The following is a 26,343-nucleotide window of genomic DNA, read 5'->3' as shown; positions in this document are numbered from 1 at the left end:
TATTCGGGTTTGGGTCCTGTTCGGGACGCGACCCGTCGCCAACCTATCTGAAAGGAGCACATTCGTAATTTAGTCACATCACAGGGGTATTTACGAAATATTCGTCCCGACTTATCATCCGTGCACCCTTCCGCTCTTTCTCGAGTGTAATAACCCGACCAGGACGACGAAGCCTCAGTCTTACTTCCGATCTCCTTACTCTCTCTCTCTCTCTCTCTCTATCCCTTTTTTTCCAAAAATGGAAACCCTAGTTTCCCCCAAGTTTTTTCTAGGATTTTCTTCCACTTCAAGGAGGGTTTCTGATAACCCCTTCCTAATTCAAAGGTCATCTCTCCTTGCTCTATGTGGAAAGAGGAGGGTTACTGGTTGTAGAACCAGAGTTATTGTGGGAGCCCTTGGTCATGGTAATGGAGGTTCCAGAAAACCTTATAAATTCAGTAAGTTTTCAGTTTGGAACTGGTCTCTTTGACCTATTTGTATTTCTGCTTTAGCCAAATGATTCAGTGGTAAAAAAAAGAAGTTGCTGATTGCTGTTTAGTTAAATCATTTTCATTTGTTTGCAGTTTAAGGAAGGTTTCCTTTTTTCGTTGATTCTATTGATCATCACTGTTCTTGCTACTGTTTGTTGTATAACAGTGCTATCTTTTGCTTTAGTGATTATCTTAGAGTTGTAAGATTATATGACTTCTTTTGGTCTATTTATTTCCTTATTTTTTATCTCGATTGTCTGATGGATAACAAATATTTTGGTTTTTGGTTAAATATTCTGGTTAGATGAAGCTTGTCTGTCTTGTTTGAATTCCTACTTTATTTTAATCGCAACAAAAATAACTTGATTAATGTTTCAAGTTGTTGTTCTTTTTTTTCTCAATAATTGATTTTCATGATAATTCTATTAAACGTTAATTTATCTCTTGAATTTTCCCTCTTGTTTTCCTGTTTTAGTGTTAAATGTTTGGAATCTTAATTTTATATATGTGATATATTCATTGCCAAATTGATTCCAGTATGCAATCCAATAGCAACCATTTGGCAATGTGAATTGCTGGGGGCCTTTTAATTGGAGATGTTAACAGCATATCGTTTAGTCATTTTGCTTATCATAGGATGCAACTGTCATAGTTATTTGGTCATGTTAATCTTTCGCGTGAAAGAAAAATCTTGTAGTCCAATGGTCGATGCAAAATTTCACCGCTCAACTGGAGCATTATTCCATGTATTCACTTGCATTTCCTTACATTCAGTCCTTTCATATTCTCTATCCATATCTCTACAAGATTAGCCTTCTCTGTTTGCGCATTTCTTAAAACCTCTTTGTTCTCAACATGTAATAATGGGCTTCAACATTCAGAGTTTCCAAAGGGTATTGAAAACACTTTACATCATGTTTCAAAAGTGTCCCCCAACTCATATACTTGCATCTTGAGGCATTGATACTCTAGCCACATGAATTAAAGGGAAAGCAATGTATTTGGACCATTAAGGCTACTCTTTCTCGAGATTGTCTTGCAGGGGAATGAATTTGGCATAGAACCTTCTCTTCTCCCAGTTCATAGTGTCCATACCAACACAAAAAAAAGGAAAATTTTTTTTTTTTAGTCATAATAGATAGATTCCACATGATTGAAGGCTGCCTAAGTCATAAAAAGATAGGCGCCTAGATATCTGGGCAATCCTAGAGTAGGGGGTTGGAGGGGGAGTGGTGGGGGAATATGGAGAGAGAGAGAGAGAGAGAGAGAGAGAGAGAGAGAGAGAGAGAGAGAGAGAGAGGGAGCATAGGTTCCGTGTGTGTGTGTGTGTGGGTGAGGCCTTTAATTGAACACTTGGAGGTCGTGTTTTTCCTTTTCATATATGTGGAGAGGGAGAGGGGAGGGGGTTTGCGTCAAATACTTGGAGGTCATTTTCTTCTTTTTCTTCTTCTTCTTATATGTTGTGTGTGTGTGTGTGTGTGAGAGAGAGAGAGAGAGAGAGAGAGAGAGAGAGAGAGCATATGGGTCTATGGGTGTGTGTTGGAGAGAGAGGCCTCATATTGAAGACTTGGAGGATGTATTTTTCTTTTTGTTCTTTTTATATGCAGAGAAAGAGAGCGTATCGATTGGTGAGAGAGAGGGAACTCGCAATGAACACTTTGAGGCCGTTATCTTTTTTCCTTGATGTAGAGTGAGACACAAGAGACCAAGAGTTCCATGTTAAGAATGCAAGATTAGGAATCAAAATCTTCTGTTGTTTTCCTTTTTTATATTGTTTTTTTTCATTTTTGCCAAGGCAGCTGCCTAGGTGGGCACCCCCTAGGTCCATGCGGTTCGCTAAGGCCTCTTGCTTTTTAGGCACCAGGGCGGCTGAATATTTGAACACTGATATGTTTCACTCTCAAGGGCATCGGTTATGGATCCATTAGCAAGTTCAACTTCACTAGGAGCAGGAGAAAAAGACAAGAAACCAGCTTTCTTATGGTTCATATGACCAATAGCCCTTGAATTAGTGATCCAAGATGTAGAAGAGGCGGAGTTGGAGGCATAGTTCGCAGTCACATATTTACTTGGCTGCTCTACCATTTTTTAGAGTTTGAGTGAAGCCTCAAGAGCAGTCACTTGGTGTGTAAATCTATGATCCCCCACCCCCCCCCAAAAAAAACAAAAAAAACTAGATACAATATGGTCACTTGCATTCCTTGGTTTCGGTCTCAAGTTGTGGATGCACAAGTTCCAATAGTGCTCTTGGGGTTGTGTCCTCTTCCCACAATGCGAGAATATGAGTTTCGCCTTTTTGGTGGGAGAAAGTGGGGAGCGATTTGGTCCTTTTGTACCCAGTTTTTTTTTTTTTTGGCTTAAAGTTTGTTTTAAAGGCTGATCTTTTAGAATGGATCTTGAGTTTTGTCCTTCTGCAATAGCCTTTCTACTGGCCTCCCCCTCACATGATTAGAGACTGGTTCAAGAGAGGGCAGCTTGTCCTTTCCTAGAACTTGTGGTATTTGAAGTTCACAGTCAAGATGTGGGCCCGCAAAGAGCTCAAAGATCCTTTGTTGCTCAGCCTGTTTTTAATGTCATCAAAGGTGGTATTAATAGGCTGATATTGGTCTAGTTCTTCCCACTTATGCACTAGTGTCCCCAAGTTTTCATTTGTAGTCATTTCCCCTTGCTGCAAACTCACTATTTTGTGATGCATTTATAAATCCTAGCCATATCATCTCGTTACGAGTATGTCTTGGCTACTACCTCACATATGTCCTTTGTAGTCTTTAGAAACAACAACCGCCTGTTGATACTTGGCTACATGGAATGAAGGAGCCATGCCATTACTGTTTAGACCTCATTTTCTCGTTCATGATGGGGATCATTTGTGGGAAGCTCTTTTACTTTTCTTGAGATATAACCCAATTTTCTCCGGCTTCCTATGACCATTTTGGCAAATTGGGACCATTCTAAGTAGTTTGTCCCATGGAGCTTAACTGTAGTGATTATCAATCCCATGTGGTTAGGTTGACTGCTTCCCAAGGAAATATTATGCTTGTTATTTGACATTTTTGTTCTCTCTTGAAATTGAAATTTTTTTTTTTTTTTTTTTTTTTCAGGGTACTAATTCCTTAGTTTCAAAGTTTGCAAAGGTTATATTTTTCTAGTTTGTTTGGCAAGAAAGGTATGAAATATATATGTGATTTTTGTGAGTAAAAAAAAAGGTTTGGTAGTTTCTTTTTTAGCTGGGAATGGAAAGAGTTTATGATAACACCTACTTATTGGTAAAAGAAAAACGAGATTATCTTGATGGAAATGTGAGGTTGCTGGAAATGAAAAAGAGTTTGGGATAAAACTTACTTATTGCCGAAGGAAAGCGAGATGATCTTGCTGGATATGTAAGGTTGCTGAGACACCACAGCTTCAATCCTAAGAAGAAACAAAACTCATGATTTTAGGGTCGCTGGAAGCAATTGATAACCTAGGTTTTCAAGCTGTGCTCTAATACCATGTTAAGATGGAAAGAGAAGAGAGAGTAATAGTCAAGCACAAGATAAAGTAAATATAGATTCTTTCCACTCTATATAAATCGTGGGGCAATGTGCCTTATGTATACACATAGATCCCTATAGTAGTTACAATATAGGCAGGTCAACATGGATAGGTTTTTGCAGCCATTATGCATGACTGGGAAAACAAGAAGTCACCCAAATATAGTAACTGTTTCAGCAGGAAAATCTCCCAAATATGGTAGAATGTTATAAACATTATCACTACTTGCAGGTTCCCATAATGGGCATGAAGCCCATGCAGGTTTCTTTAATGGGTGTGCGGCCCCCAACAGTCACTGCAGGTTTGAATGTCCTAGATGAAAACAATATCTCTACTTGTTTTTTCTGTTCTTTCTCTATTGTTATATTCATTCTGTTTTTTGTTTTTTCTTATCATTAAACTCCCATGTAGCACATGAGCTGACTTTAACGTATTTTCATAATGACATGGATGTTAGAAATGGATTCTTTTGCAAGCATTTCGTCATCAAGTACTCGTGAAGAGGCAACTTCAATTGGAGTTAACCCACCTTTTACAGCGCCTCCCCCTCCATCCTATGTGTATAGTATTTTTTTTCTTTTTCCCCCAATTCCATCATTAAGTGCTATATTGCAACTTGGAATTTTTTTTATAGCATGGCTGTGGTATAGCCCCATGTCTTTTTTATTATTTAACATTTATGGGCCGTTTCAGTGCTTAAATTGTTTATTATCCTTTTGTAGTGCTTAAATTATCTATTGTTGTTGCGACTAGGGGCTCACCTCTTTTTTGGATTGGAGTCGGCGTTGGGATCTCAGCTTTGTTCTCATGGGTGAGAAATAAGTGTTCACTCATTTGCTTTTGTTGATAGCTTGATCGTGGAATTCCAATCCTGGATATTGTTCTTCACCTTTACAGTTTTGAATTTAAAACATGGTGTACTTGTTTCAGGTTGCAACTAATTTAAAGGTGAGCTTATTTTGGCTTTTTAATGTTCACCAAGGTACGTATTATTTGATGATTGATTTTGTTGAAAGATTGGTATCACGGGATCTTGGTCTTCTTTAAAATATACCATTGAATTTTTAAAGGAACATGTATGCTGTATTGGGTTTTGCATCCAGGCTATTGTTGTTTGTTCTCGTCATTGTGAAGCTTTTATGTGCATATAGTCGTGGTTTCAAGTAGTAAATAAGAAAGACGTGGAGTGTTTCATCCTTACATGTGGCATGCTCAAATGACAATGAATTATTGGAAATCTTCGAATCTCAATTCTCTCTTATTCTCTCTCCTCCATTGGCGCTCAATCTTTTCTCTTGTCTGCCACTGCCTGATTTCTCTTTGCTATGACACCTCTTTTCTTCCATCTCTCTTAGTTTCTCTCTGTTTTGTTCTTCTTTTTTCCTGTTATCGGTTTTTCTTCTATAGGTGTTGGTCAATCAAGATTTTATCTTTGGGTTTCTGTTAGTCTGGGAAACGTTAGGACTTTTGGAGGAGATGCATGGGGATGGAATGATGGCTATGTAAATAAGAACTAAAAGAAAATGGTTTTAACTTCTGCTATTGATTTCAAAGTGAAATCCATGCGAATGGAATGATAAAGTAAAAGAAGGATAGAATAGAAAATATGATACACATCCCACAGATTTGGAACACATACATTACATCTATTTGCTTCCCCTAACGGATGTGAACAGTAGTCTAGCATTTGTGTTTGGACATTAGCTGAATTTCATTTCTTCGAGAAATGTTACTGCTTTTCACAGAACTTCTGTCCAGCAAGCTCTTTATGCACAAGATTTACATCACCTTGACTCTACAGGAGTATACCCCTTGTTTCAATCTATGCATAATCTATATCTATGTATCCATTAATAAAATTGGTCACTATTAACAAAACTGGTCATTAAGATAGAGGACTTTGAAACTCTTGCTTTGGCCAAAGAGTCAACTTCCACCAATTATGTAAAACTCTATATCTCTACCACCTGAAAGATCAACAATTTTTTCGTTTATCTTAATTGGTGTCTAGGGCATTTTCCTTTCTGCTTGCCCAAGCAATCACATAAAAGATGTGGCTGTGTAGAATTCCAGAGTGTAAATTCAAATTTTTTCTTGTTTCCTCTATTAATAGCTGGAATTTTTGTTTACAATTGCCGCAATATAACAGAGAAATAGAAAGTTAAACTTATTATAGTCTAGGATCTTTAAATCTTATGCCTAAAAAAACGTTTGTTCAACTGAATTACAATACTACTTTAGGAAGCAAAAATTAAGGCAAAAACAGAAGCAAATATAACTAAATAAATAAGGAAAACTTACTGACTTTTGCCTAGGGCTACCTTTCTCGGGCTTATTACACCTCACACTTGATCACTTGATCGATGATGCACTTGATCATTAGATCGTGTTGAACCTGCTAATCTGAACTGGGAAATACCTTTGGAACACCCTTATGTGAAGCTATAGGTATTCAGAGCATGATGCACGGTTAGGGTTTCTTAGACCCTTTTTAATCCTTGGGGCATGCCACTGAGTGGCACCGCTTAGCTTTAATCTAGGGCCGGGTGCCCCCTTTCTACCCTTTTGAGTGGTTCCATACAACCCCAATGTGCTTGTGAGGGTGGCGTGCCACCTAGAGATGGGAGAGAGGAGCTAGAGAGAGAGAGAGAGAGAGAGAGAGAGAGAGAGAGAGAGGGCGTGAAGAGGAGAGAGAAAAGGAGAGAGAGAGAGAGGGCTAAAAAAATGTAGAAAATGTGAGGGGGTTCCCCTCCGTATATAGGCCCCATGGGCCCTAGGGTGTTTTAATCAAATCAGGACACACAATATCTAAAAAATATTTAGGTAATCTATGAGGTGAGAGAGAAATAATCTGAGCCATTCATCTCTAAAATCTGCTATCATGATTTAGGGATAATTTTAGGAACTTTATTTCTTGAATCTTTTGACCCATATCCACTTCTAGACTTTTAATTTGATTTGAATTCTAATTAAAGTAGAAGCCTTAATCGAAGTAGGAATCCTAATCCAAATAGGACTCCTAATTCATTTAGGCTCTATTAAACAAACTTTGTTAAAAGTTTTAGTTGAACTAGGAGTCCTAAGTTTAGTAGGACTCCTAATTCAATTTGGACTCTGTAAATAATATTTTATTAATATTTTAAATTTAATTGGGGCACTTTGTGTGTGCAAGACATGTGGCCCTTGTGCGCCCCACTTGCCACCCTATGTGGCCTACCCATGTGTGGGAGCTGGGCTTGTAGCCCCTCCCCACATGGATCCACCTAAAAATCAGGCCCCTATTGAATGGTAAAATATCAATTTTGCCCTTTGTGCTTTTTCACATAAAAAAAAAAATTATATAATCATAATTAAAGATAAAAAATAATAAATATTTATAAGGTTCTTAAAATACAGAGATATATCTCTAGAAGTGGATTGATACCAATGGGTCAAACATAAGTGACTATCAAGGTACTCCACCCGTGCCAGGATCCACGATCCACAACTTTCTTCTCAAACCAACCCATCAGGACTCATGATTCACAGTCGTGTGTAAGGGCTCATGATTGGTCTGTCAAACTTAGTCAATATAACAGTAGAATCATAGTCCTAATATGTTGATTATAGGTTCTTCCCTTGAGAGCAAGTCAGATGTACATATCACTATAGTGCAAGGGGGACTCTCTCCATGTACATGTACATGTATCCCTCTATAGGGTTGCTTCCCAAAAATGCGGCTATCATATGTACATATCATGTGGAAGTTTTGTTGAGGACTTGCTCCTTGCTCTCACAGGCCTACAACCACACACAGGAGACCACAAAGCTTTCTTGGCCTACAAACCATCCTTGGGCATCTCTGTGACTTCAACAAGAGATTACCCACTATCAACCCTCAAGATTAGTACATGTACCCAACAGAAAGGGTTTTTCGACATGGCCCGAGCCATAGACAGCCTAAACCTGGGTCAGTTACACAATTTTACTCTCCCATTGAAGTGTACAATTCACTATATTTATTTTATTTACATGCTCTCTGGGCTTTAAAGGCCACAAACCCCAACATCACAGGGGCAAAATCCTTTTCACAAATGACCCTACTCTATTGAGGGTTTGAGTTTCTCAGAACCACTAATAAGTTCTTACTGACATTAATTTTGTATATATGATGGCCATTTGAACTTTTGAGGTAATATAGGGAGAGAAGTAATTTCTTCATTTTTATTTTTCCCATATACGGTAATAGTGATATCACTATGCATTTCATTCATTTAAAACAGGATTTGGTGGCCATTTAAATGCCACTTTAGTTGTTTTCACATGTTGTGGTGGTAGTTAAAATTTTGAAATAAATATCCCATTATCTGATAAGTGATAAAAGAGCATGGTAGCACGGCCAAATGATCTCTTGTCAGAGCCCTGTTTATGTAGACTTGGAACCAAATCCTGTTAATTACTCTACTATGAAATCTATGGAGAGCCAAGAAATATATAGCACCCTCTGTTGTGTGCCTATCACAGAGCATGGGCATGCTACTTGATAGGCAACAGTAACATGAGATTAAGATTTAAATGAGATGTAGACGAGAAGAATAGTCTTTGGCTCACTGAACTTCAAAGTTCAAATATATAATATATTCAATGGCGTTGTGAACAACTATGAGATGTAGTATTCAAGGACTGGATGCAAAATAGCTTACAACAGTAGGCGTAAGCTATTTTCTGGTGTGTCATGGTTGAGTAACGAGTGAAATTCTTAAGCAACTCCTCTCTATTTATGAAATTCTTAAGCAAATTCTCTCCATTCGTAAGCAACTTTTTGTCGTTTTTGAAACTTTAGGACAATTGTTTTTGCAAATCTCCATAATATTTCATCTTCTATTGAGTTTTAGGTTACAATTCTGATTGAATGCAAACTCCACCCTCTTCAGTAATAAGGATGTTGTCTGGATATATTGTTTATCAATATTGGAAAGGTGATGTAGCTCAGAATGATCATGACCATTTTGAACCAAATGTACGTGTGTATAGGGAAAAATTATTGTCACTAAATTGTAAAAATTTGTACTATACTTGTAAACATTCTTTTAGATTATGTAGTGTTTTCTTTAGCTGACAATAAGGAGGTACTATCACGAGATTTACTCAAGTTTATGATGTATATACTATCTTCAATTCTCCATGGAGTTGTTGGCAGTTGAATGGAAGATGGTTCCGTGCATTTTAGTTTACCAGCCAAAGTCAGTGATTGCGTGGAATCCTCCTGTAGGTACTATCAATCATAATTTTGTTGGGTGTGGCTAGATTCTTTAGAAGCAGCCTGGGGGTTTGTCACTCAACGTTTTTACTTGTATTTGGGGCAGCTCGCCAACTATTTTTCCATAATTTCCGTTTGCATAGGTCAATGCATATGCACAAGCAAACATGAAAATACTTTGGTTTGTAAAAGTATGGGTGCATGAATATGTGTGGAGCCAAGTCTTCTGAACTGAATTCCTGGCCTTTGTTGCCCTTGCTTCACATCCAGAAAGCATCAGTCTTGTTTTTGGGGCTGATACAGGTGACTGCCTTAGCTATTAACTCAGGCAAGTGCTAATAGGCATAAGATATGTTTCTTGTTCTTATTGAAATACCTAATCTCTGGTTTAGATGCATCATTGCACTTGGAGATATTATGTAATATACATGTTTTTGTAGTTTCGCTGCCGCTTGTTTATGGGAGGCTCTTATGGCAAAAATCTTGCAGAAATATGCAATGCAGCAAGCTTTTAAGACAATGATGGGGCAAATGTCATCTAATAATAGTCAATTTAGTGGTGCTGGTTTCCCTCCAGGACCACCTTTTCCATTTCCTCCAACCAGTCCATCAGGTACCCCTGCTGCACCACCCACTCCTTTTGCCTCAAAATCTGCGGTAACAGTTGATGTCACTGCAAGTGATGTGGCACCAGCATCATCGACGGTTGAAGTCAAGGAAGATACTAAAACTAAGAAGCAAACCAAGACATTTGGTATGTATTCGTTCGCTTAAACAGTTTGCACTTGTCCTTTCAGTTATTGCTGTTCATATAGTGGGTTTCATGTGGAATTTGTTGAGCTTGCTCTACTTGGTGTTAAAAGATACATTCAAGAATTACGATTGAAACTTATGTCGGTAACAGTGTTTTAAAAAGGGCTAGGCAGCACCTAGGCGGTTCGGGGGGTCCAGGGCACCCAGCTCCTAAGCGGGTGCCTAGAACTTGGGCGGCCCAGTAGAAATTTTTTTTTTTTAAGGTTTTTCTCTCTCTAAAATAGGCTCTAATGGGTTTTAGGTTTCAAATGAACCTAAAACCCACAATTTTGCACCTTAAGTATTAAAAAAATGACCCAAAAATACCTCCACGAGGGGCATTTCCGCCCCGCTGCCGCCTAGACAGGTTCAGGCGCCTAGGGATATCCACTTTAGAACCGCCTAGGCGGCTGCCCAGGAGCTGGGTGGTCTGTTTTTTGAAACACTGGTCGGTAATTAAAGTACCTGGGGAATTATGAGCGCAATCTTATTTAAAATGTGTTAGAGCGCAATCTTATTTAAAATGAGTTGTGACTATGTGGAGCTCGTCATTGTTTCTCTTTTGATGAAAGGAGCTGGTTACTTATTGCTTAGTTTTTTTCTTTGCTTTATTTATTTATTTACTTTGTGCACAGAATTTGTGGATATTTCTCCAGAAGAGGTGATGCAAAACCGTCCTTCTGAACAGCCAAAGGAGTCAACCGATGGAAGTCCTGCAAAGGATGTCCATTTTGCAGAAGTGAGTCGATGTTAACTCTATTATAGGGCTCTGCAATGTATCAATTGATGTTCCTTGCTAAACCTGTTTAATTTTTTCATTCTTGTAATGAGCAAAACCTGTTTAATTTTGTTACGAAGGTTTCTCAAAATGGAGCTCTCCCTCAAACTGAGAAAAGTGTCAGTACTGAGAATGTTCAATCATCTCGTAAGTAACTTGTTTGCATTGGCAGATTATGTATGCTTATGTTTTGTTTCGTGGTAATGGTTCTCTGATTATAAGTATAGTTTCCTCTTTCCATGACTTGGCCAATTTAGTTAGAACTGACCTGGGTCCTATTTGATCTGGTCCTTTACCAAGTGGAGTCATAGTCATACATTTGGATTGCTATGCCGATCATGAAAGCTATGTGCTATGGATGAACTATCTGTGACTTAGATGAGTGAGTTCTGTCCTCCAGCTTTTGGATGATTAGAAGGGATTTTGATTTGGTTTACCTATGAGTGACTTAGTTGAGTAGTTGAGTCCCTCGGTTTTTGCAGTATTAGAAGAGATAGACTTTCATATATTGACATTTCTGATGGTTTATTATCTGCTGCTAATTTTGGAAGTTTGTAGTAGATATGAGAAGATAGTTGTAACGCATCTATGGACTTTGCGGTAATGTTGGTTGGACTTAAATCCATGAACTACAGCATTCAGCTACATTAATTACATTACTCGTTTCTCAGTTTGTTTTGTTATGGCAACTCAGAAATGTCAGTAGTCATGATTGCCATTCAAGCATTTACTTTTTGGCTTACTTACTGTTCTTTGATAGGTAGGGGCTTTTGTAAATGTGGTTTCAATACTAAAAATCTTTGTGATAGCTTTACAATATAATTTCATCTTTAACCATAAAATTTGAAGCTTCAAAAATAGTTTAGATTGAGCAGATCTATTGAAACTTGAAAATCTTGAAAATTTCTGGTTCAAAAATGAGTTACAAAATGCACTATTTCTAAAACTGGAAATTCATTTTTTTCTTAAGTCCATGCATCTTGATGTTGAGATGATCAATTTGAGGATATTTGGGCATCAAAACAACCTCTTCTAGTTAAATTTTTGAGGTGGGCTTTAATTTGATTGTTTAAAGCCTCGGCTCTATATAAACTTTTTCCTTTATTAATTTCAAATACCTCTTTTTCTTTCTGTCCTGAGCCATAACTTTATCAAAGGAAGAAATGTTTGTTCGTGGAGATCAAAACCTAAACACTCCAATGCAAAGACTGGAACAAAACTACATATTCCATTGATAACTCTCCCGAAACGGATGTAAGCAAGTTTAATGGCTTTTTGCCTGCCTTTTGTGTAATTGCAATTCCTGCACTAATAGACCTGGCTGGTTTTCCACTTCTCACTTTGATTTTGTTTAGAGAGTTATTTATAAAAATCGTGCTCATGGATTGTGATTGGTGCTGCCTTAGATAATCTCATAGGGTCAGGGAGAATGTTTTAAATGACTCTTCAGAGTGTTACATCAATGCTGCATTTCACTTCCTGTTTCAGTTTGTGACACATATTGAGCAGTTCGACTCTAAGAAGGCTTCAAAATATTAGTTGATTTTGAATATATTTCCTATAATTTTATATATTGGAATATGTGAAACACCTTTCACACTTGTCAAATGTTGACACATGTTAATGTTTCATATAAAACCGGCGCTTTTTATCCTGGAGTGTGTGCACTTGGTCCATGAGTTCATTTGTGAGTCAGTGCTCCAACGATGCTTTGCAGACAAGACATGGAGACGGCACACGAGACGATGTAATCAACTTTTCTTTAGGCATCGTGAACCAGTTTGTGATCAGTTTTAAATGAGTTCATCTGATACGCGGGCGCAGACAATGCCTGGTTCTCGCTAATTGTTTTCTGTTCTTTTCACTTGCTACTTATTTGTAATGTGCCAACTGGTTGTGTCAGCCACACATCGGGCTAGTCGGTGTGGCTTGCTATCCCTTTTGTTTAGCATGTCTCAGGAAGAATAGAATACACAAATAAAAAGAATGGTGGAAAGAAAGGCAATGCAGCACACGTCTGTCATTCTCTCTACCCTAGTAAACATGTCTGTTAGTCTGCACTCTGTGCATCTAGATGTACATTATTTTTTGTCTGTAAATCTTAATACTCAAATCAAAATAAAAATAAAAAAGAAGAAGAAATGCAGCCATATGTTGTACCAAAGTTCATCTAGATGTACATTATTTTTATCTGTAAATCTTAATACTCAAACCAAAAAACAAATGCAGCCATATGCTGTGCCCTAAAGATGTTTACTTATTTCCTTTTACTTTTTGATCATATATTGTCTACACAAAAGGTGACGAGACGAGCCTGTTCAATCTCAAGGTTTCTTTAACAAGGTATGCTCAAGTTTTTGGGCGGCTAGTCAGTGGGTGGAAACATGCCTTGTTCAGCTGGAGTTTTCCTAAGATGGCTTTAAATAGGATATTCATGGATGACACCCATCTAGACCTCTTTCCTGTGAGTATATAGGGATCCCTTTATTGCTTGCCATCTCAATGCTAGAACGGTGCCATATTCACCTGAAATGATCAAGCCCCAGTTCAGTGAAAGTAGAAGTGAACTCTTTTGAGTTTGTGGTTGTTGGTTTTGACCTTGATAATTCATACAGTGAGTATACCTCCAGTATTTATATTAGCAGTGAATTCTGGTTTACCGCTATTACAGAAATGGAGGGACCATGAGGTTTGTCTGGGTAGGATGAGCAGGAAAAGGTCGACTAGGTCAACAATGAAGAGAAAATGAGAAGAAAAAAAATAGGGCCTACTAGGTATCATGGAACACAATGTGCTTTTCAAAAAGTGGAAGGCGGCTTAGGTTGTTGCGTATGAGATGAGCTTGTTAAAATGGCCTGGAACTATGTTAATGGAGTCTGGACAGTCCACTTGGGGCAAGATCTTCACACAACATTCATAGGAGGCGCAAGGCTTAGGTGTCCATTGTCCTTAGGGTGGGCAGCCCTAAAGATGGGCAGCATTCATGCAGTACTTCCTATAGCACTGTTTGGTGATGGATGTTCCTCAGTTCATTCTTGAATAATCTCTCAATAATTCGTGTGTTTCCTTTTTTCTGTGGAGCTGTGGTCCCTTTTTTTTTTTTTGATAGGTTTATACTTACTTATGAGTTCCTGTTTGTTATGAATGTCGTTATGGTTTATTTTGGTTAAATTTCTCTCATCTGCTCGTAGAATCACACAAATATGTATGAATTTTGGCATAATTTCTATCCTATAACTTGTGGATGGTCTCTGATTCTCTTCAGACCCCTGTATACTAGTATTTCTTCATATATTGGTGTAACTTAAGTTTACATTCATTGCTTCTTGTTTATCAGGACCTGCTGATTCTGTCTTATCAGTGGAGGCCTTGGAGAAAATGATGGAAGACCCTACAGTCCAGAAGATGGTTTATCCGTAAGGAAAAACAAACTTCTTCTGTATTTCTCCCCTTGTGTTATTCAAATTTCTCTATTAAGATTTGCATTTCGTCCTTGCAAGCATTGATCTAAATCTCATCCTTACCCATCATGGAGCTAATTGTTTGAATCATTTTTGATGGCTAAGCTCCCTTTGTTGATGACACAGACCTCATCCACCCCTAATATGGTTTGCTTTTCTCAATCATATTGCGTTGTTCTCCAGTTCTCTCTAGCATCCTGAAAGCTTTCAGGAAACCGCTTATCCCAACTCATCACTACCTTCCGGGAAACCCCTCAAAATTTTAGTTTTTCCCTCTAGCATTAACTTAATTTCTTATCTTACCATCCATTATTTTCCATCCCATATTTCTGATCATCTCCTAGTTAAGCGCTAATCAGACCGCTTTAAGAAACTTTTGAAGATCCCTTTTGCAAAATTGTCCATATATATAACCTTCATTTTATTGTCTTTGTCTTAACTTATTTGAACCACTAGGTTTGGGTACTCAACTGAACTATCAGAAAAATGCAAAAGAAATCAAATACTGAGTACTGTCCTGTCTTTGCTGTGCGAATAGATGCTATTTTATGTGCAATAACCGTATCCACGTTATGCTGCGTCTTATAATAATTGGTGTTGCATCGAAATAAAAACTCCAAGTGGATTCTTTAAACAGATCTGTGATTGCATGTGTAATAGTTTGTTTATCAAAGTGATTGCATGTGTAATAGTTTATTTAGTTTGATAATTGGTATTTTATTGTTTTACAGCTATTTACCAGAGGAGATGAGGAACCCTGCAACATTTAAATGTAAGCCATTTGCATCTATACATGCTTCTATACCTCCATGGCACATATTATGCTTCTATACCTGATACTGCATACATATTTGTTCTATACTCTTACAACCTGGAAATAATGTGTTGGATCCTTTTCATACAGCAACTTTTGACTTGTTTCATTAATTCTTCAGGGATGTTGCAGAATCCACAATATCGACAACAATTGGAAGATATGTTGTATGTCTAGTTTCGCCTTTCTGCTTGTCTACCTCACTGTTATTGTCTATGTACAGATGATGCTGTTGATTGCAAAATATTTTGTGACAAATTATGCCCTGAGATGAATATGAATCATCTGTGTCTTGATTTATTAATTGTTGTCATAGATCAGCTATTTTCTACTCTAGGACTTCTCCGTTATTATTGTAGACGTAAGTGTAATAGAAAAGTAATTTGAATTTGAACTTGATAAAGATCCTGTTATGTGCAGATACTAATTTCTTTACAGTAAGAAAAAGTTGTATTCAGATAGTAGGTATGCAGAGCCGGATTGGACCGGCAGCAATACCAGGATCTAAGAAGCATATGTTTGTGACGCTGTGTGCAAGTCTAAATGGCATGCATATGACTACAAAACTACCTTTCTCAATAAAAATCTAAAACACAGGCTAAGGCAAGCAACAGAAAAATGGAAATAAAATGCTTGCAATGGTAGAAGAAAAGAACTTTCCTTGTTAGGGTTATAACTGAACCGTATGCACTGGGTGCATTGGACAGAAAATATGGTTCTTGGACATTACACTGTTTGAACTTAGTTGCAGGTGGCAAAAAATAGAAAAGAAAGGCAAATAATTTTATAAGTTAGGGGAACAACAAATGTCGGGATTTCGTAAAATCATGTTCATTCTAAACATAATGCATGCATTAGTCAAAAATTCAATCTATGGTCTTTATTTGTTTTGCTATGCATTATAAAGTTGCCCTCTGCTATTTTGTTGGAAATATGTTGTAAAACAGAGATCATGTTTCTAAAACGGTATTAGGGCCTAGAATTTGTTTTTTGATTGGTTTGAATATGGAATGGTGCATATTTCATAAGTTCTCACCATATTGTATATAATTTGTATAAGATTGCAGATCATCATCATCATCATCATTATTTTAGCCTTTTTCCAATTAACTGGGGTCGGCTGCATGAATCCTGGTTTTTCATTCTGCTCTATTAAAGGCTATATCCTTAGTGAGGCCATAAGTCCTTATATCTTTTCGGACTACTTCCAACCACGTCTTTTTGGGCCTACCTCTTGCCCTTTTCAGTCCTTCCACTCGAACAATTCGCGCCTCCTAACAGGTGTTGTACTTGGTCGGCGCCCGCCACACATGGTCAGCCCACGTAAGTCTACTCTATCATTTTATCGCCTATTGGTGCAACGCCAAGATTTTCTCGAATAGATTCATTACGAATTCTATCCCTTCTTGTCTTGCCGCTCATCCATCTCAATATCCTCATCTCCACTACACTCATTCTATGGGTATATTATTTTTGTTCCCCTAACATTCTGCCCCATGGAGCACAACTGGTTGTTTTTTATATAAGATTGCAGATGGAACTAAAGATTGCTTGGTGCTTATCGTGTGAACTTATTTTTATTGTAAGCCTATGTTTCAATGTATGCCTTTTTCTATTTTTCTTTTGCCATTTCAGACACCCCAAAAGCCTTGAATGCTGGTTGGATGTTGACACCTATCTCTGTGTTCATGCATGACAAGGGGTAATCACCAACAATGTCAGTCGCTTCTATAAGTAGTATAGTCTTCCTCCACTCTCAAGATGTCTTGACTCTTGGGAGCCTTGCTGGATCTTATTTATTAGGCTTATAAGCTGGAGCATCTAGTTCGCCGTTAGCATGTTCAAGGCAGTTGGAGCCAAAGTATGCCAAATTATCCTTGTAGAATGTGTTGGAATGAGAGTCATGATCATCATCATCATCATAGCTTTTCCCAATTATATGGGTTCGACTACACAAATCCTGGTCCACCAATCTGTTCTATTAAGTGCCATACCCTCAGTGAGGCCATGAGTCCCCATATCTTTTCAGGCTACTTCAACCATGTCCTTTTGGGCCTACCTCTTACCATTTTCAGTCTTTCTACTTGAACTAACTCGCACCTTCTAACAAGTATTATATTGGGTCAGCGCCACACATGGCCAGCCCACCGAAGTTTACTCTCTCTCATATTATCACAGATTGGTGCGACACTTAAATTTTCCCAAATGGATTCATTTTGAATTCTATCCCTTCTTGTCTTGTCACTCATCCATCTCGACATCCTCATCTCCGCTACACTCATTTTATCTCATCATGGTAATGGTAACTCCGTTGACTTGTATCTCTCACTCTCTCTCTCTTTCTTAAGTATGAGCGGTGGGGAATGTATGTCAGATTTGTTTCGAAACTACCTTTGTTCTTTCACTGATATTTTTTTTGTTTTAAACAATTGAATGATGAACATTTGTAGCCTTTATGGTTTTTTAGGGAGAACATTTATAATTCAACAAAGTGGAGCATTGGGTAAATAATTTAAATGTAATGGAAAGATAAACTGATTTTAAATTCGAGATTTTGGTTCCCATCCATCATTATATTGATATATATCTAAACCACATGCAAATATCTCTAGAGCTAGGCCTCTTTAAAATTAATTGAAAAATGACCTAATCTTTAAGTGCATATGGATTTGTTAATTTGATGAGTTGTCTTAACTTTAATACGAGGATCTCAAATTTTGTTTGAGATTATATGAACAATCTCAAATTGAGGCACTCGTCAAATGAATAAATTTATATCCTACTATTAAAAGAAAAAAAAAGGTTCTTTTTCAATTGATTGAATTGATTTGATCTAGAAATGGAGATTGTCCTTTCAATGGTTATTTTAGTTTAGAATGGGGGGATTGAGTATGTCTTAAGCTGTTTGCCAGCTATTATTTTGGTACCAATTTAATTTTCAATAGGAACCATATATTCGAATTTCAAACCAGCTTATCTTTCTTCTTGTGCTTGTATTCGTCACTTGTACTCCCATTTGTAGCAAAATCAGACACCATAGTTTCAAAAAGCGCTAGGCAGGTCCTAGGCAGCCTGGGGGGTCCAGGCCGCCCGGCGCCTAAGTGAATGCCCAGAACCTGGGCGGCTCAGTTGAATCTAAAAAGGATTCTACAGCTATATATTGTATAAAATATAAGAATTAGGTATTTAGGGCGCATAAAAATTCAAAGTGTACTACACATTAGCACACACTCCATAAGCATAACCATAAGTCGGTCCATATCCGACTAAAACTTAAAATTTACCAACCAAATTACCAAACCAAAGTTATTAAATACCAAACCAGTGGAACCACAAATCGACTATCCACAAGACCACAATACACAACCAAGAGGAAGAAAACAATAATGAAAGTAATACTTGAAGACTCAAAAGAATCTTCAGTAGTTCAATGACTAAATCAATGTTCAACAAAGTTTAATCATTATTCAACATTCATCATTCATCATCAGAAAAAGTAGGGTCAACTGCATTTGCATCATATTCATCGCCATCGGAGTCGTCACCCTCCTCGACATATTGTTCGTCGTCCTCCTTCTCTTCTGAATCTGCCTCTTCTTTCTCCACCCTCGTCCTCTGTGCAGAAGATTTAGTGGCCCTACGAGGGTCAGCTGATGTCCCTAAGCATCCATGACCATGTCCCATGTCAATTCTTCATGCCCCTCGACTTCTTCATCATCAACTAACTACTCCATAGCATTGTCCATATTTTTTGGTCTGATGGGATCTCTCTTATCCTCTTAGCAAACCTGTCCTTCAAGAACCAATTGTACTTGACATAGATTACGTCATTGAGCCTCTTTGATTTGAGCTTGTTCCTTCTCTTTGTATGAATTTAACAAAATCAAATTGAACCAAATAAAATCTATGGCTCATGTATTATTAATACAATTATACAAATTTCCCTTACGGCCTTACCCCATCAAAAGTACTCCAATTGCGCTTACAATCGGATGAGGAAGTGGTTAGGTTTAAAATCCGAATGGCCAACTTTTGTAAATTGGGAGAACTACACCCATGTTGGCTCCACCAATGGGTTGCAAAGATATAGAAATAGAATAAAATCATAAATAAATAATAGAATTATAAAAATGAAACTTGATTACTTGAACTTGATGAACTTAATAATATTATTAGTTTATTACTACTTGGATCAATTTTGGTCCGTTGCCTTAGCGCCATTGGACTCCCAAAAGACTTTAATGAGCACTTGTAATTTATCAGCTCATCAGCGCATATAATATCCCGGATATCAGGATCAGGGACTAGTACATCTACACACTTATTAAATCTAGTCATAATTGTGTCATTTGTGTGTATATCCCTTCAACATAAAGAAAAGCTGGGTTCAAATAATCACAAGCTGCATGCAATGGCTGATGTAGCTGTCTATCCCGCTTCTCATCAATAATCTCTCAAACAGGCTTGTAGCAGTTCTCATCATCATCAAATTTTTGGGCTATCTGACTTTTGCATTTCTCCATAGCCTCATATATGTAGCCCATAGAAGCCTTGTCACTATCATCCATGCGAATGACTTTACTAAGAGGAAAAAATACCTTAAGAGGACCCTTCACCCCTCGCCAAAAGGCCTTAGAAAGGATAATATCTCTCACCTTCTTCCCAATCTGATCCTTGGACCACTTGTATGCTCTCCAGTCATCCGAGGTAAATATCTGCCTCAACTACGCTCTCCTCGAATGTATGCTATCTAGGCATAAGTACCAAGTCTCAAATCTCATGACCCCAGGTCTCACAATCTCTTTCTTCTTTGTAAATCTACGCATCATGCTGAGGTGAGATGGTGGCTATAAATGAAATTTGTAACTGACTTTGCCTTCTTCGCTGCACCTGATATCTCGGTTAAACCGCCAAGAGCCTCAAGCATGAGGTCTATACAATGTGCTGCACGTGGTGTCCAAAAGATTCTAGGATAAGCTATGCCCAACAAATTAGCTGCAACAACTTTAGGAGCAGCGTTGTCTGTGACAACCTGTACAACAAGATGCTCCCCAACCTCCTTGATTCCCTTCTCTATAACTTGGAATATGTAATGGGCATCATGGATATGATCAGAGGCATCAATAGACCTAAACAAAACAGTCCTTAAAGGATAATTCACAAGCAAATTCATCTGATTTCTTCTCTTCTTATCACTCCAAGCATCAGTCATAATAGAAACCCCATACTGAGCCCATGCATCCTTCTTAACTTCTACAGCTTCCTTCGTGACACTCGTCGCTTTTTTCATAAGAGGCTCTGAAAGCTCATATGGGGTTGGGGTTTTCATCCTAGGCCCAAATTGGCCAATTGCCTCTACCGCAACATAGAAGCTGCTTAGGCGAGCGGTATTGAAAGGAATGCCTGCCTCATAAAACCATGTAGCAACATAATAAGCAGCTCTATCTCTCTCTTCCTTCATTTTATTTTCAATGGTGGTTTACTTTTTTGTTTTCTCTCCTGCAACCTCAAGATCAAGCCAAGGCAAAAAACTATCCAAAGGGCCTCTAACCCGAGGCTTCTTACTCCCAAAACCAGAAGCAATTACAACTCCCTTTCCCTTCCCTCTAATAATGGATTGTTCTATCTCTTGACATCCCTCCCGAATCCTATCCTCATCACTATCATCATCAGTATAATTGACCCGAACCCCAGACCTAATCTTTGCTATGGAGGCATATCTCTCATCTTTTTTTCATTTTTATCATACTAAAAAAATTGATTATTTCCTCTTTAACAACATCAGGAGTTTTTTTACATGGGGCAACATCCCCCCTAATACCGGCAAGATGTTTCTTGAACCGATTTATACTCCCTTATGTATCCTTCTTACAAAACTTGCATCTTATGCAATTTTTATCATTTGGATCTAGGTTGTAGCCATATTTTCAACCGGGATCACCACTCTTATTAGATTCCGAAGAAGATATATCAAAACAATACAAGTTAACAAGCAATAAAAAAATCACGTACCTTGATTGCTTAATATCCAAACTTCCACCTTATAGATGCTTCTAAGAATCAAAATCTTCTAAAAAACCCCCAAATAGATTTATAAAACATCAAAAATTAAATTTAATATCAATGAGTGATGTTTTAATCAATTTCTCATAACTTTGAGAAATCCTTCGATCCTAAAGAAATCACCAAAAACTAGTTTTTTGGGAGCTCTCTCTCTCTAAAATAGGCTCTAATGAGTTTTAGGTTTCAAATGAACCTAAATTGGCCCCTTAGTATAAAAAAATGGACAAAAATAGCCCCCACAGAAAGCTCTTGGCGTCTCTGGGCGAGACGTTGGACCTGGGCGCTGGGGGGTGGCCTAGGCGGTTTCTTGGGCATCTAGGTGAGCGCCTCAGAACCTCCACGTTTTTTAGGCGCCCAGGCCCAAAACCTTCATATTTTTTGGGCGCCTAGGCCAGGGCGATGCCCCCAGGCGCCCAGATCTACCTAGGCGGCCGCCCAAGCACTCGACGGGTCCGCTTTTTGAAACACTAGTGAACACATGACCCCAATCTCTCATACTTGATTATATAATATACATTCTCAAATAGTTGGATAGGGCTTGGATGATGATGTTTTAAAGTTTTGTTTATAGTTGGATGAAAAATGTTATACATAAAATACAATTTAAAATTACATGAATATGGAAACAATTACCCTTCTTGGTGAGAGGCCTTGGAGTTCTTTCCCAGGTTTCCCTAGAATATCTCTCTCCTATGCATTGCTCCGGAGGTTCCCTAGATGCATATCTTGTTGAGAATCAGATTTCAAATTCATTCTTTTATTAAAACAAAACGAGAGGAATGTAGGCCTCTAATGAACCAAATGGTAAAGACATGAGAGCATATAGCTTGCTCCCACAGGAGCACACTGTACATCTACTCCCTTGGGCAAAATACCTACATAGGAGGACTTTCTGGATCTGAATTCTTGGAATCCACTTTAGAATCACCCGATGAGTTTTTTGAGAAAAATAAAATTTGATTTTGAGTTCCGAGACACTCGGATCTGATCAGCTGAAAATTGGATGGTCTCCTTAAGATATTATTTTACTCTGTTAAATGTGTGTATGGGTCTATGGGTATTCTGAGATTGGAAAAGAGAGGAGTGTGTATTCTTTTGGCGAGACATTATGCTTGATTGCCTTCTTAGTATTCTCGTTTGGAACAATCGTTGTGCTAGGAGAGGCATCTCTGTCTCTTGCAGGGTATGAAGATTCATGTCATCTTTAAGGAGAGTCATGTCACCCTCTGTTTGTTCGTTCTCTCATGTCAATTTTAATTATCAGATCTGCACTAATATTCTCTTTACAGAGCTTCTCGTTAGAAATTTCATTCAGCGTTCATTTTTGTTTTGGGGGCTTGCAGCCATGAGCTCCTTCCTTTTTTTGCAATTCATCTAGCTAATTCATGTCGTTTCTTGGTAAAAAATTATCATATGTGAATCCTTGCTTAATTATGTCTCTTTATTCGGGCAAATGATTGAGGTAGTATTTTACCATGTTGTTTCTCGCTCATAATTCAATTTTATTACTGTTGGCATCAAATTTAAGTGAAGATAAGCCGGTCTAAAGTTCGTCATAAGTTGCCACAGATGATTTGGAATGAATATTTCTACAATTCTTTGATATCACCGTTCTCCGGGTTTTTTAATCAACATTGAAAGGGAGAGAGAGAAAGTGAAAAGAGAATTGCATGGAAAATCCTCTAACGAGTTCATCTTTTTTTCAGAAATAACATGGGGGGAAGCAGTGATTGGGACAATCGTATGATGGACTCTCTGAAAAATTTCGACCTTAGCAAACCTGAGGTCAAGCAACAGTTTGGTGGGTTGAATTATCCAGTGCTTTCTTCAGTCTTTTGCTTGAAGAGCTTTTCTAGGCATTTTAGTTAGTAGTTTTTATCATCAGTATTTGGAAGGCCAGACTGGTAGTCAAACCAGGAACAAAGGGTAGTCACAATATGAAGTGCGTCAGTTTCATTTTGGTCCAATGGCATTAAAAAATAGTAGTTGAACCACCTTTGTGGCAGGTCTGTTTGAATCCTGATGAAATGCTGGTCAATGCCATATCAATTCCATTAACAGTTGTGCTTTGAATATTCTTATTTATTATTTTGGCTAGGAATTAATTGCTTATCGAGAAGGAAATAAAACACATCCACGAATAAGTTCATGCATTTACATGTCTTCCCATGGGATAAATCATTTCGTAGATCAACTTGCACAGGAGAGTCTTTAATTCACAATTTTAAAAAATAAATATCTTCTTGTGCATGGACAAGATGTAAGATCCTACATACTAATCAAATGAACAAAAATTACATGTTTTTGGGCTTGTTCTTTATGGAACCAACCACGCAATATCTGATAAAGCTCATGTTGCATCTTCTAAATTACGTCCATTTTGCTGATACTGCCACTTACAGATCAAATTGGGCTCACACCTGAAGAAGTTATTTCAAAAATTATGGCAAATCCAGATGTTGCCATGGCATTTCAGAACCCGAAAGTGCAAGCTGCCATTATGGATGTATTCACTGTTCCGTGTTCCATTCTCATAATTTGAATGCAATTCTGAGTTATTCGCCCTGACGTCTCACCTTTTTTTTTTTTGCAGTGCTCTCAGAACCCACTGAGCATTACGAAATATCAAAATGATAAGGAGGTGAGGCTTTTGCTTCGGAAGTGAATTGGATTTTTTTTTCCGGAAATGTTACTTTGGAAATATCTGAGACTATATAGAACGAGCATGCTCACAAGAGAGAAAGACCGAGGGAGGGAGGGAGGTGTTCATGTGCATGTGCATGCATTTGGTGTGCATGTGCATGCATTTGGTGTGCATGTGCATGCATTTGGTGCATGTGCATGCATTTGTGAACGGCTTCCAGTAGTTGCAAGATTGATTAAGGACCTTGGGCAGTCCTTGTACTTGTCCTTGTCCTTGTCCTTGTCCTTTATGGCTTTCGATTTTGGAGTTTGAAAGATTTGAATTTAGGTTTCAAACCTTGAACTTTTGGGTTGTTCATGGGCTTATTGGTCTGTGAGGGATTGTAATCTTGATTTTCTTGATTGATTTGACTTAGTGAAAAAAAAAAAAATATCTTGATTTCTTTGATTGATTGAAAGCTTTGTTAATTGAAAATGTGCATTCTAAGTTATATCGCAGGCAAGGAGTGGGGAGAGAGAGAGAGAATGAGAGAGAGAGAGTCAAGGTATTTCCATCTAAATAATCCTTTCTAGATTTATTTAAGGCTTTATTTTTTGGAGATATAGAGAGATTCATTGGCCATTAGATTTGAAATCGGGTGGTTTAAGATGTGTTATAGTTGGGCACAAAGCCCAAAATAAATTTCTGGAATATTGTGACCTTTTTATCCATTGGACTTCACTTCCAATGGTTAAAGAAGATTATGACCTACTTGTACCAAAAACAAATGGTCTCATAGTATACACTTCCTTTTTATTTTTCTGTTAGTATTTTTTTTCATTAGCTTATGTTTGAAAATTCCCTCTTTATACTGTTCTTTCACAGGTAATGGATGTGTTCAACAAAATCTCTGAACTGTTTCCTGGGGTGACGGGTCCACCATGAGTCCATTGATACAGCTGGGTATTTTTCTTTTCTTTGATCTGTCTTTTATTTATTCTTCTTTTGTATTCTCTACTTTTTATTTCTTCCTCTTTATATCCTTGTTTGTTTCATTTCCTTTTTCAGGGGTATCGGATTATATGTATTTAATAGCCAATTTTGTAGTTCGTGTTGGTATTGGGTCTTTTTTGAAAGTGAGCTCACTAGTCTTCTCGTGCATCTGATCATGTGAAGATCTGGGCCCTGAGCAACATAATCTCCTGTGGTGATCAGTTATTTAGGTTGTATAGTAGTACTATAAATTGTCCTTGTTTTACTCTTTTTGGGTAAACTAGAGCCACTGAGGAAAACAAAACGCTCAAGTTTCTTTCATGTTTTATTATATATATATATATATGTATACATAATGCATGCATGCATGCACATGTGATTACATGATTAGATTAACTAAAATAATTTGTGTGGTCACAAGTTGCTCTTTCTTTTTTCCTTTTTAGCTTGTTCTTCTTCATGTTAATGCATTGTGTACACAAATGAGTGCATACATGTATACTTTCAAATTGTTGACCTTATTGAGTACTAGGCAAATAAAGAAAATAAAATCTGTGTTTCCGTTCACATTTTTATATGCAAAGACATGACTAGAGTACATAGATGCACTTGCACAAGGTTAAATTTTCCCATGTGAATAGTTGAGATGGCACCCTGACTTAGTTCACTGCTGGATCTGTGGGCTCAGTAATCAGCATGATTGTTTGTGTGCATCCGGTGATCAATGGCTCCGCAGAGAAGTTTTTGATATGCCCTACTGACCCATCCAATGGTGGTTGGCATCCCTCATGGTGTATATGGATGTTTATGAATCCCCCTCCCCTCTCAATCTCTCTCTGTGTTTGTGGGTGCATATACGTTTGTCAAGAACTTCAATGGTGAATAAGCGATTCCAAGGACGATTGATGCTGCTATGTACTCTTTAAGTTACAAAAATGTCTCAGGAACCGCAACTTTTACCCTTTTAAGTAACTGGGCATGTTTACAGATGCCGCATTACCTTAAAGAAGGTTTTATTTAGTTTGATTGAAAGGACAATTGAAACTGCTATTTATTAGTTTTATAAATGCCACAAAAGCCCTAACGTTTGCTCTCGTTAAGTTACAGCGCCTGGGCACATGCTGCATTAACGTGAACCAGGATTAATTTTAGTTTAGTTGTTTATATGCTAGTGGGGTCAGTTTTGGTTTCTTTGTTTGGTGTAGACTGGGTTGTGATTTTTCATGCAATGTAAGACCTTAATTTGGTTTGAAGAGGCAGAGAGAGAGAGAGAGGGGTGTGATTATTCACAGAGAGGGGTCTTGGTTGTGGTTGTTCGTGGAATGTAAGATTTTACTTGGTTGGAGAGAGAGAGAGAGAGAGAGATCCATGGCATGGATCCATGCCATGGATTCTGGGTTTTATCTTGCATATTATAGAGAGCTATGGCATGGATCCTTGGGTCTGGTCCTGCGTTGTGGGCCATGCACCATCTGCCTTCAACAACAAATGTGCCGTTGTGGATACACAATGGATGGCCTTTTGGGACAAAAGCAATATGCATTCTGTATGATATCCCTTCGAGCGCTGCCAAAAA

The 26,343-nt window shown here is 37.9% G+C and overlaps 1 protein-coding gene across 9 annotated transcripts; it reads left to right on the top strand.

Annotated features, from left to right (window-relative positions):
* The first annotated feature begins 221 nt into the window (after nucleotides 1-221).
* TIC40 (hydroxyproline-rich glycoprotein family protein) lies at nucleotides 222-25,867 on the top strand. 9 transcript variants are annotated; one of them, XR_967125.3, is made up of 16 exons: nucleotides 222-437; nucleotides 4,462-4,564; nucleotides 4,758-4,815; nucleotides 4,935-4,952; nucleotides 9,733-9,997; nucleotides 10,671-10,774; nucleotides 10,894-10,960; nucleotides 14,151-14,229; nucleotides 15,006-15,046; nucleotides 15,210-15,255; nucleotides 22,858-22,952; nucleotides 23,554-23,657; nucleotides 23,745-23,792; nucleotides 24,660-24,737; nucleotides 24,843-24,997; nucleotides 25,456-25,867. XR_967125.3 is itself a non-coding variant. In XM_011630304.3 (15 exons), exons 1-14 carry the CDS (start codon nucleotides 239-241, stop codon nucleotides 24,717-24,719), a joined length of 1,287 nt encoding a protein of 428 aa, XP_011628606.1. In that variant the 5' UTR covers nucleotides 222-238; the 3' UTR covers nucleotides 24,720-24,737; nucleotides 25,456-25,867. The 9 variants fall into 9 exon arrangements, 5 of the variants coding, with proteins under 5 accessions (XP_011628606.1, XP_006858564.2, XP_088707074.1 ...); XR_016043659.1 differs by lacking the exon at nucleotides 23,554-23,657; XM_011630304.3 differs by lacking the exon at nucleotides 24,843-24,997.
* Nucleotides 25,868-26,343: the final 476 nt, after the last annotated feature.

The sequence above is a fragment of the Amborella trichopoda genome, chromosome 11 (assembly GCF_054954075.1).
Source record: "Amborella trichopoda isolate Santa Cruz 75 chromosome 11, AtrichopodaSantaCruz75HAP2 v2.0, whole genome shotgun sequence".
Taxonomy (NCBI): domain Eukaryota; kingdom Viridiplantae; phylum Streptophyta; class Magnoliopsida; order Amborellales; family Amborellaceae; genus Amborella; species Amborella trichopoda.
Note: the sequence above shows the minus strand (reverse complement) of the source record. Positions and strands in the feature narration are given on the sequence as shown.